Source organism: Ascaphus truei, chromosome 1 (genome assembly GCF_040206685.1).
Source record: "Ascaphus truei isolate aAscTru1 chromosome 1, aAscTru1.hap1, whole genome shotgun sequence".
NCBI classification, from domain to species: domain Eukaryota; kingdom Metazoa; phylum Chordata; class Amphibia; order Anura; family Ascaphidae; genus Ascaphus; species Ascaphus truei.
The window spans coordinates 474,739,845-474,752,205 of NC_134483.1; the positions used below are offsets into that span (position 1 = coordinate 474,739,845).

General features: G+C 40.6%; 1 protein-coding gene across 5 annotated transcripts in view; it reads right to left on the bottom strand.

The window, feature by feature from the left end:
- LIMCH1 (LIM and calponin homology domains 1) overlaps positions 1-12,361 on the bottom strand; it is a 283,557-nt gene that overhangs the window by 10,289 nt on the left and 260,907 nt on the right. For all 5 annotated transcript variants that reach the window (XM_075567302.1, XM_075567284.1, XM_075567275.1 and 2 more), the window contains 5 exons: positions 12,153-12,245; positions 10,384-10,524; positions 4,721-4,860; positions 3,201-3,310; positions 732-846 (listed from right to left, as the gene is read on the bottom strand). In XM_075567302.1, the coding sequence (XP_075423417.1) occupies positions 732-846; positions 3,201-3,310; positions 4,721-4,860; positions 10,384-10,524; positions 12,153-12,245 (599 nt within the window). The remainder of the gene's footprint in view (positions 1-731; positions 847-3,200; positions 3,311-4,720; positions 4,861-10,383; positions 10,525-12,152; positions 12,246-12,361) is intronic.

A 12,361-nucleotide genomic window follows, 5' to 3' on the forward strand; every position in this document is an offset into this window, starting at 1 on the left:
AAGGAAAAAAAGTGTAGTAAGCAAGAGGGGGGGGGGGGGGGGCACGAGCACACCAACAAGCAGAGCAAAAAGGTTACTGCAAAAGAATCATTTAATGACTGATAGTCAAACGCATCCAACACTCCTGATGAAGGTGCACCGAAACGTTGGATGCGTTGGACTCTCAGTCATTAAATGATTCTTTTGCAGTAACCTTTTTTTACATAGCGCCACTAATATACATAGCGCTTCACAGTAGTAATACACATAACAATCATATAAATAACAAGTAATACAAATAACACAGGGCAATTAATCATCTTATGCTATTCACTTTAAGTCTTATTCTATTAAAGAGGAACCTAATGCATGCATTACAATGTTTTATGTACAATTTCATTCCCATATCCTGCAGAGACTGAAGTCAAATACATAGCAAATTCTCTTATCGATGTTCATTTTCATTAATTATTGCAAATAGAGGCGAAGTTAAACTCTATTCAATTAAATTTAAAACGCTTTTAACTGTAGTTAATATGCAATAAGGAAAGTTGTGATGAAGGTATAATTGACATGTATTGTATGTGGCGCGTATGTTGAAACAAAAACGAACTTTGAACAATTCTATATCACAAGTGGAAAATGTAAACATACAATTCCTTAATTGCAACATAATGCACAAGCTCATTTACGGCACTGCTGTTTTCTCAGACACTAGTTAACCTCAGTTAACCTCTTCTCCGAAAACTCACCTCCTTGTTGTCACTGAAGATTTACTCTGCTGGACAGCATTCTCATTCTCTACATTATTCTGAGATCGAACGTCCCCAGACAGGGGGGACTCTGCAGATGTCATCTGTTCATCTCCTGGAGCAGATGAATCAACAAAACAACTTTAAATCTACACAGAGTGACATACTGTACATAAAGTGTAATGCTATTCTATTTCCTCTACTCTGATATTAAATTGAAGGTGGAAGGCGGTCATATACAAAAAAGGCACAATAAATTAATTGGTACAAATGTGGAGTGAGGCAATGGATTAGGAGAAATTTGAGAGAAATTAAATAAAATATAGTAGGCCATATTAATGTTAAACCCCATGTTATTCCCCTTCAACTGCAGATATAGCCAATGCTATTGAACCTATTATTGCGTCATCGTTGCAAAAAAATACAAGCCGATGGAGCTATGCCAGAGCAAAATGATTGTAATATCCCTCATGTCATGAAGGACATACATCTAGGACTAACCGAGTCCCATTGGGTTACTTCTGACCCGAGTCCCATTGGGTTACAATGGTAATACATAGACCATTAAAAATGTCAAGTTCTGAGGTCACCCTCTTACAACATCAAATGCTTATGAAATCTTATTCGGATTGTTTTGTGCTACACAAGAAAAACTATTGAATTACATTTGCTAAAATGTTTGAGAGAAAGGACGTTATTCGTTCAACCAGGGCCTTCTGGGAGTTTTGCGGGGCTTAGTACGTGGGGCTTGTGCGGGGCCTCTTACCTTGTCCGGTGTGGCATCTCCTCCTCAGTAGACTAGGTGCCATGATGTCACGGCCCTATGTGGGATCACGTGGTCATGTCAATGTGACGCCATGTAACGTTACATTGTCATGGCAACGTGACGCCATTTGACTCACGGCACCATGTTAACGAGACCCCACAGAAGGAGATACGGCCGGACAAGGTAAGAGACAGTCACAGGGGCCCCTGTGCTCTCCCCCAGCAAATCAGTTTAATTGTTGTGGGGAAAAGTGCGGGGCTCCGTAACCGCGGGTCTTGGTGCGCTAGTTTTGATGGAACCGCCATCAAGCCGGCCCTGTATTCAACGGTAATTGTGTTGTTCAGGGCACTATCGCACGGAAACTTCCATTGTAGTCAATGTGCATTTCCATGCAATAGGATCGGCACTATCGCAGTTTAATAAATAACCCCCCAAATATTAAATGGAATGATTAGTAAAAGCAGCAAAATCTAAGATTCTCTAACAATATTGGAGTGAATAAAAATGCCCATGATCCCGCTCTCCCTGTGCTTTATCACCAACATTAGGTCATAAATCATGATAACATTCCTTTCATGGAAGTGGTCAGTCTCCAAATGTTCCTTTTTCTTCTTTTATTTAAAGCTATGGCAATACAGTTGAGATAAAAAATAAAAAATAGACTATAAGCAATCAATACATTTTTCTTTTATTTGGAAAAAATGTGTGGTACTTTTGTAATTGTATTAAAACAGCTTTCTCCTAAAACCGCTACAAAAATCAAGCACTCATATTTTGGGCGGTAGATGGTGTAGAAAAAATAATAATCATACGACTGGGAATTGAGAATTCCAAAGGACAGTAAACTGGAGTACAAGAAGCCAAAGGCTGATGGTTATTTGCACATATGACCATACACATAACCCTTAGGTGGGAGTCATCAATGCACGATCTGTGCTAATGCGGCTGAATAGGTGAAACCTGCCATTAAAGTGAAAGGCAGGTTGATTCGACCATGGAAAAATAGGCTAAAGCGCTCAAATGCAGGTGCAATGAATAAAATAAGCCAAACCACTAAACCAGGGTACTCATGAGAATAAATAGTACTTGATGTGCAATAGCATGGGTACTATCCTCCTGAAGACAGGTGGTAGATGGTACAAGCCCACTCACCCTCAGTCTCATCGGCAGGTTCCCCTGAAAATCAGCAATACTCACATCCTGGTAGTTGGTAGGCAAGCTGTGCAGCTACAGATATGCAATACAGGAAAAGGGAGACCAAAAAGTGCACCAGCAAAAACGGAGCAGGAAGGACCCAAAACGAAAATGATTAAAAGGGCACTTTAAAGAACGCTGTGACGTTCGAACGCGTTGGATGGGTCTCTTGTCACATTAAAGTGCCCTTTTAATCATTTTCGGTTTGGGTCCTTCCTGCTCCGTTTTTGCTGGTGCGCTTTTTGGTCTCCCTTTTCCTGATTCGACCATGGACAGAACACGCTTTGATGACTACCAGCCGTTGTCTCTTCTATAACGTGGTATGTGGTATCCTTTGCTTCAAAAAAGTTGTAAAATACGATTTGCAACATACATTAGTGTAACAAGGAAACTTTATTTCACAATTAGCTACATTTTTTATAAATATGGTCGAGTGTGGAAAAAACCCAACAGAATTGAAATAAGCTTAGTGAGCATGTGTTGCCTGTGCGATAAATTCAATTACTTACCCTTAAATTGCGAATTTAATCTGGTGGGCGTGATGCATTCTTTTATTGATACATGGTCTTCCTGCCCACCTTCCTTATGGGCCATAATCACTGCCTGCTCCATATCCAATCTGTTGACATGAATACATATGTGAGTTGGCATCATGTCTCTATTTAACTGCATACCAACAGCAACAATAGTGTGTGGGTTAGTCTAGCAAATCATAAATAATCAATTGGTCATACTAACCTTTTGCATGTAGTTATGGTACTTGTTGGTATAGCCAGTTGAACGCTTTCAAGCAACTTTCAGGTATAATCTAGCTCCCAATAGCTATCATAGTCACAGGCTAAAAAAGGCTGTTTAGAACAACAGCTGCTTACACGTCTGATTTTCTCATACCCAAAACACCACTAAAGATACACTTTGTGAAGGACATTCTGCTCATCGTGACTGTGGTTCACAGGTGTGTAAACCCAGATGTTGATCATTGGGAAGGACGGAGAATTGGGCATACTAAAGGTGCATAGCCAAGCGGAAGTGTAGTAAGAATTAATTAAACTAACGACTTGATCTATTTAATGGTGACAGCCGTTTTTGTTCAGTTTTATTAGACAAGTGTCTTAAAAGTCTAAAAAGTATCCATAATGTCAGTGTTCCTGTAATTTTACAAGAAATTAGTACCTAGTTTATAGTCAATAATTTGTAACTCAGTTACTGTACTCTGTATTCATAAGTTTGTACAACAAAACTATCTAGGTAGCAGAGATACAGCTACCTGTACACAATGGAAAGTCGTGGGTGGGTTAGGTTTACCATTTTATAAGCAAGAATTTCTGAACACACTGTTTTCTAGTACAGACACCATGGGGCCTATGCAGAGAGCAGCGAATTTTCGAAATTCGCCATTTTTTGGAGATAATCGCGCAGAAAACAGCAGAAAATGGAGATTTCCGAAAATCGCGCCAATTTTTCATTTCTATTTGTAAAACTCGCCTCGCGGCTGGCGAGAACCGCAATCTCGCCAGTTTAAAATATATCCGTATGCAGAGAGGCGCGAACGGCATCTAGCGGCTGTTCGCGCCAATAAAATGGCGCGATTGTCTCCGTTTTGCCTCGCCAAAAAAAACTGGCGCTCGCGGCCATTGCAAAGGGAAAAAAAAAGGCGCGAATTTGTTTTTACATGTTTCCGAAGCGCGCATCTCGCCAATTTAAACTCGCCAGACGCATCCATGTTAAACATAGCAGAATTCGCACTTTTCTGCATATGGAGATTAAAACTCTCCAAAAAAGCTCCTTTTTATGAAATTCGCCATTTTTAAAATTCGCTGCTCTCTGCATGAGGCCCCATAAGAGAAATTTCATTATATTGTATACCAGGGACTAACATCTCTATTGCACACCATGACTTCTAAAGGCTGATTATATCATACTTCTACTTGTATACAAAAAAAGCTAGTCATCCATACTGATCCTAGTAAACATAACGGTCGTTTGTTAAATTTGGTCCTCAATGGACAAATGGTTTGCCAAGACATACTTCATATTTCCCTTTATTTGATCCTCTTCTTCTCCTCCTCTCTGAAGTGGTCCTTCCTGTGCCCATGCCACTGTTTGCTGCTCATTACAATCTTCTGGTTGTGCATCATCCTTCAAATATCTTTGGGACTCCGACCACGCCTATAAAAACAGCATCAGAAAGGCAACATCAATCATAAGGAAGAGAAAATGTATTGTCAGCTTACCGTAATTTTCCTTTCGTGGAACCCATTTATGGCAGTGGGCAGGGTAGGGTTACTCAATCTTTTGAAGGAAATGTTCTCCAGGTAGTACTATAAAAGCCCTCCCACCCCCACTACCTGTAGGCATTATCTGGTTCCTCTCATATGTGGAAAACACAACTGAGATATAATTAGAACATAGGTTAATTAGAATGCGGAGACCACTTTAAAAAGGAAGTGATGAGCATAACTGCCTTATCTTTGTGAATTGTTAGTAAAACATTTTTGGCAAGATAGAGTCTGCAGCTCATCCACTCTTTTCCAATGTTAAGGAAACAAGAAACAGTGTCCATACTAAAAACTTCAAAGGAATTTGGTGCAATGGTTCAAATGGATGAACCGTAAATGCTTCCAGTACCAAACTGAGGTCCCACGTTGGAACTTTACACCTAATCTGAGGTCTTAAACGTTTGACTGCATGTAGAAAACAAATAAGGTTATCTGATGCTGGGCTTTTTTCCAGCAATGCTGACAATGCGGTTACTTGCACCTTCAAAAAACTTAAACTCAGTCCTTATTGACTACTTCCTGTAGGAACTCTACTAGAGCAACAGAGGTTGGAGCAATAAAATCCTAATTTCTCGTTACACACCAATCTCTAAAATAGCCCTAGGGTTCATATAGCTCTATTCTGAGCAGCCCTTTTTCAAGGCTTGCCACTCAATCTCCAAGCTCCCAAAGCTAGTTTCCTCAAATCCAGGGGTTAAAATGGACCTGGCGTTAATAATACTTTAGTTGAACCAGTGCCTTCACGCCCAATATGCTTTTATTTTCATCAGAACTTTCACAATACATATGGAACCATATGGCAGTTGGAACTTCCATGGGAAGCTGAACTCATCCACCTGTATTGAACAGGGATGAAATTACGTTGAGCATCAACAATTCCCCTTTCCGTTGTGGTACGTGGCCATCAGGTCTACTTCGGGCTGACCTGAACGTTTTACGATTCATGTATGTATATCTTTATTTATATAGAGCCATTTATGTACATAGTGCTTCAAAGCAGTAATACACGTGACATATAATATAACACAACGGGAATTAGCACTTGAGACATAAAAGTAACATTAGGAAAATGTGGAATATTTTGCCGTCTAAAAGACCTTTCCCCAGGATCAATTGCATTGCGACTCAGACAGTTTGCGGTATAATTCTTTGTGTTTGGTATATTAACTGCTGTAATATGCTATATGTAATCTTTTGCTTATGAGAGGATTGATGCCATCAGTTTAATTAACCTTCCGGTCTTTGTCCCTCCTTGCGCAGCTATTTACTTCAGAACCGTGCTTATTTCTATGCTTTTGCCTTTTACAAGTTCTTGGAAGACATTTAGTACCTTCTGTACTACTTTTAACTGTAGCAGATTTCCCAGTAACTTGTGGTCCATCATTGACCAGTTTCCTTCCACCACTTGGTCTTTCAACTGTGCTTCCCAACCTCAGCTGCTGACATCCTTACTGATGGTTAACCACTGAACCAGATATAGCGTCCGTTCCTCTTGAACATTTCGAGGGTTTCCCACCAACTAAACTTTTCTTTTGTTTCTGGATATAAATATATCCTTCAAGGATGTCTTCTTTCTACCCCCTTTGTATCTAAAGCCCTCTCCCGCCTTAAACCTTTTTCACTGACTGCCCCACACCTCTGGAATGCCCTTCCCCTCAGTACCCGACTAGCACCCTCTCTATCCACCTTTAAGACCCACCTTAAGCCACACTTGCTTAAAGAAGCATATGAATAGCACTGTGGATATTCTGAACACATGATACATAAAGCTTGGCCCCCTGCAGACGCACTTACCAGAACTCCCTCCTACTGTCTCTGTACGTTCTCCCTACCTACCAATTAGACTGTAAGCTCCTCGGGGCAAGGACTCCTCTTCCTTAATGTTACTTTTATGTCTAAAGCACTTATTCCCATGATCTGTTATTTATATTATCTGTTATTTATTTGATTATCACGTGTATTACTACTGTGAAGCGCTATGTACATTAATGGCGCTATATAAATAAAGGCATACAATACAATACAATACTGTTCTGTTGTATTAGAAAGTTTAATTGCAACGTTCTTATAAAATATGTAGTCATTCCCACTTTACTACACATAACGCCAACACAAACGTTCCCGGAAGTTTCATGCAGGTTGGCGACTTGGCGCTGAATTGAAGCTTGCTTTCCTTAGCTTATTCATCAAGAGTTGAAATTTCTTGAGCTTTCATGTGAGGCAGACATACCCTTCCTTCGGCCGTCTCCAAAACTTTCAGGAACTGTGCCGGTCTGGCTAACTCTTGTCCTCATTAACAATCCAGCCATGGTGTTGTAAGAATGAGATTATATCTTTGCCCTTTAACAGTCCCGCGACTTCACCCTCTTTGCCCTCTGTCCTGCGACTTCACCAGCAGATTGTCCAAATAAGGGGTATATTTCAGTGCCCATCTTTCTAAAACTCAGCTACCATGGGAGCTAGAACTTTGGTAAAATTTCGTAAGGACGTTTCTATACCAAACAGGAGAGCTAAATACTGGTAGTGACTGTGATCCAGTGTGAACCCGTGATAGGTGTAGTGTTTCCCTGCCACTGGTATGGGTAAAACTTGTCCTTTCTTGGGAAAGTCTTGAAATCCAGATGGTATCCATGACCGTATCAGAGGATACAGTGGGTGTATCGTTTAATTGACGAAATTAATCCATTAATGTCTGTTAGAATCTATTTTGGATTTGTAAATGGGGTATATGTTCATTTTGTTTACCCAGACTATTTTGTAACGTTAGTTTCACAATCTAATAAAGATATTATTATATTTGTAGAAAAGTAAAAACAATTATTTATTTTTGTAAACATTTCAGTAGGAATTCAAGCTCAAGATTAGAATATAGGCTATGGGCCCAGATTTCAAGGTAGTCGATCAAGGACACACTGTTTTTCACTTATTTTTGTTTAATTATGGTTTCATTTCTAACATAGATTAAATTGATAACTAGGAAATAGCTATATGAAGCTTGTTTTAGAGTAGATGCATCAGAACAAACGAGATCCATCCAGCACTATGATGTGCTATAACCAGTGTCAAATTTCCTATTTGGCCCGGGCAGCAACGTTTTGAGGTGGCAATTTGCATTTGCCGCACGCTCAGGCCTATCAGACCTAATGGGCAGTGGTTGACAAATCACCAAAAAATCTACTCGCCACACAAAAAAATCTACTCGCCACCTAGTACCAAACGTGTGCTGCTTGGGCCAATATTTACTCGCCCGGGGGTTAAATCCACTCGCCCGGGGCGAGCAAATGTATAGGTTTGTCGAACACTGCTAATGGGAATGCACTTGCCTGGGTCAGCTGCCTCCTTTCTGCCGCCCTCATGCTCCTTTCGCATTCCAGCGTCAAATGACGTAGTGGACGCCAGGAAGGTGGCAACACACGGCATCTCATTGCCATGGCAACAGGCCACCAAGTTAATGACGTCCGCGCCGTCATTTGACGCTGGAATGCCAAAAGGAGCAGGAGGGCGGCAGAAAGGAGGCGGCTGACTCAGGCAAGTGCCATGGGGCTATAACGTTCTCTGTTCCTAGTATGCTTTTGTCTAGCCTGTATATGTAGATGAAGCTTTGTTGTTATTTTGCATTACAATAAATTAACTGCAAAGAGATCTGTCTTTGGATATTTCATTTGATATCGGATAAGAAGAAACACACGATTACAAATAAAAAAACATTTATTTTTACCCACCCAGTCCTGAACTGAAAAAACTAATTTCTACCGGGAGCTGCCGGGCTCTCTGACCTTCATGCAAACTTCCCTCCTCCAAATGCTGTTCTTCCTCTGGAGCTGCGAAAAAGACGAAATTGTCCCCCTGTCCATGTTTGTTGTCAAGAGAATGGTCTTCCAGGATGGGGGAAAAAAAAAAAAAAAAAACTTTGCCTCTTTGTACTGAATGTTTTCAGACTGAGGGGACGAATAAAATCTTAATTTTTGGGGTAAAAATTCACTTTTACCACCTGATGCTTTGGCTATAATTGCATAGAATTTCCTCCCGAAAATAAATTCTCGTTCGACTGGCATTGTGCATAAATAATTGCTCAATGTAGAATCGCAGACCCTTTGTCTAAGCCAGTGGATTTCAACCTTTTTTGGTTAAGGAACCCGCAAATTAGATTGTGAAATTCTGGGAAACCCTCCCCATCTCTCTTGCCCCCTTACACTCTCCCCCCTCTCTTGCCCCCCAAAACATTCTCCCCCTCTCTTGCTCCCCCAAAACACTCTCCCCATCGTCCCCTTACACTTTCCTTCTCTCTCTTGCCCCCTTAACACTCTCCCCCCTGAGCTAAACATTTGAAACAAGGAGCTCCTTGACAAAGCGAACTAGTTGCGTGAAACGCGTAGAAGGGAGATTGTGGACTCTGTTCAGTATTTGTACCATTAAAGCCTTTTATTTTTGATCCTGGGTAACTTGAGATCTTTTTGCCATTAATTGCTGCTGCTCCGGATACACCTTCGTGTTTATGCTACTTCTCCACTTGACGATACCTGATCCAGGAAGCGCGGCTCAGAGGGAACGTGGGAGTCTTCACTACAGCTGCAGAAGTTGCCTGCATGCAACCGACAAGACCGGCACAGCTACCGAAGGACACTTGCCTAACATAGCATTACGGGAGAAGGGTGACTACAAACGGAGGTAAGACTCATTGATTCTCTGCCTCCAGTCCCCCTCCATATGCAAGGCGACACTCCACACCTTCATTTTCCTCCTCCACGGCATTACTCCACATTAATAAGATTCTACAGTATGTGAGCAAAATACCCAGAGCGCAAGACAGCAGCACATCCATGTACTGTATGTGAGCAGGTTGTACACAAAGCATTTCTACCTTATATCAGTCGTTCATTAAACAAATTACATCAATGTGCTTTCTATGAAGACATTCTTCCCCATAAAATTACTGAACAGGACAAGCACAAATCTGCATAAGATATTCATCGCTAAGTTTAAAGATTTATTTTGCTCATTATTATAAAAGGGGCGATTTTAACAGGCCTAGTTGGGTTACAGGTTAAAATAAACAATTGTTCAAGCTACCAGATACCAATTTTGATATCTTTATGCAAACACGCTTCACTTTTCTTCTCTGATCACATATGTATGCAGGGTGTACAAATATTTTAGAAATTCTAGATAAAAAAAAAAGTCTCTCATTTTGTCAACTTCAGAATTATTACAAGACTGATGTGTCGTTTAGAAATATTTTAATAATTTTTGGTCGGCACTACGGCTTCCACATTTTATAGCCAGAAAAATAATAATTTGACATACAGTAGATATTTGATATAGTTACCATGTGACTGATCTCGGTAATTGAATACAAAATGCTCCAGGGAAACCCAACATGACCTTCTGTAAATTACATTGAAAATACTCATACCTTCTCCGTGTTATTTTCCTGGTCTCCATGCCCATGCTCTTTAAGCTCTGGAGCAGTATTTCCATTCCATTCCGAGGACAAATGTGCAACAGGATTTGGTGACACTGTTAATGGCATCGTATCCTCAATTATCTGCCTCTCCTGGAAAAACATTCATTCAGGTCATTTATTCTCTGTAACACTGGCAAGATGTTTATTAGGGTACATACAATTTAACTGAGGGGGCAACAACCACTTACAAAAAAACTGTACTATTAGAAAGCCACTTCTGCATTAAATAAGGAGATCTCCATTCTAGCGCGGCGATCAGCCGCGATAAGATGATTGGGGCTACTAGAATTGAGCGAGTTTGAGAAGCTGGCGATAAGTGGCTTATCGCCGTGCGTTTGGCTTTTAGGAAGGGGGAGGGGGGTTCCGTCAAAAAAACCCGGCGATTTTTGCTCTTATCGCCAGTTTATCGGGGGCTTACGGAATAGCAGTAGGCTTTTTGACAATCGCTGCTTATAGCATTAGATTATTTTGAAGGGTCAACTTGCAAGCAAGTAATGTGGTTTATCAGGACAAGGTTTGTAATCACTATGAAGCCTGGATAAATTGTGGCTTTTACGGCATTGTACTCTATCTTCTCTAGCACATGTATTCCTCCGCAGTGTGCCAATTGTGACTTAAATTTATTTACTTTTCCAGACTTTAAAAAAATAGTCCGACCGTCAAGATTTGTCCGTCACACAGCTTTCACTTTCAAACTTCTCACTGCCCCTAGTGCTTGGTTTCCACATCAATTTCAAAAACACTACAAAGTATCATTAAAACGCAACATAAAACTCTGTCAGGTTTGCTACATTGAAAAGTGTTCTCCAAAATCATGAAAACTTAAGTGAAGGCGACATCAACTCTAAAGGTCCCGCCTATCTCAGATGCAGGGTAGGTGAACACAGTTCAATAATAGTGCTCTAATGACCGTGATGGTTATACATCTATGATGCAATGAATGCTTGATTGAAGATGGCTAGGTGCAGGTATAAAGGTGAGTAATGGGGTATATATGGGTGAGCATGAGTGTCTGTACCCAAATATAATGTCCTGGTGAGTGTGGGTGATGGAGATATATGAGCCCCACCCCCTCACTACCAATGTGGACTGGGTCTGACAACTGCCTGATAATACCAATAGAATACCCCAAAGTACAAATAAAGTACCAACTCACGTGACCATGCCCTTGTAGCCTTCCAGGGTGCGTGCTTCTGCAGGTAGGAAAGGATATGGTAGCCACAGATGCAGGTGATCCTGTACCTTTGCTGTGCTCTGCATCACCTGCATCTGTGGCTACCATATCCTATCTCAGATGCAGTTACCAAACACTGGCTGAAAACAGATGGACTGAAGCTGGGGATATGTTCGGGTCTTGGTGAGTAAAGATGGTTTGACGTACTGACAGATTAGGGCTGCAGGGGCAGATGAATACCTTTAATAACTAAAAACTCATTGGAGCACGTGGCAATAGAGGATTCATTAATGCAATGGTTTAATTTAATTGTTTAAATGCTCAAGTTACTTACATCAATGGGAACATTCAGATATTTAAACAGTTTAAAAAGTAATCAATTTTATTAAATTAAAGTAGTAAAATTTTATTTTTTTACAAAATATGCCGACCTGCATGCAATTAACACATTGATTTTGCAATGTATTCCATCGTGCACTTAACCCCAGCTTTGAAATGCTTATTACAGCACATTTACACGTTTCACAACGGATTTTGCAAATACCTCCTCATAATATTTACGTTCCTCCTCTTCTACTTCTTTCTGAGCCTTTTCCCATTCTTCTTTCAACTTCTCCTGCTCCTTTTGGTACCTCTCCTGTTCAGAGAAAGGTTGAACATGTACTGTAGGACACTGTTGAACATTGTTCACAAAACCAGTCTCCTTATTTGAACGATTGATACTAGGGCTACGTCGCTCCATATCGTCTATCG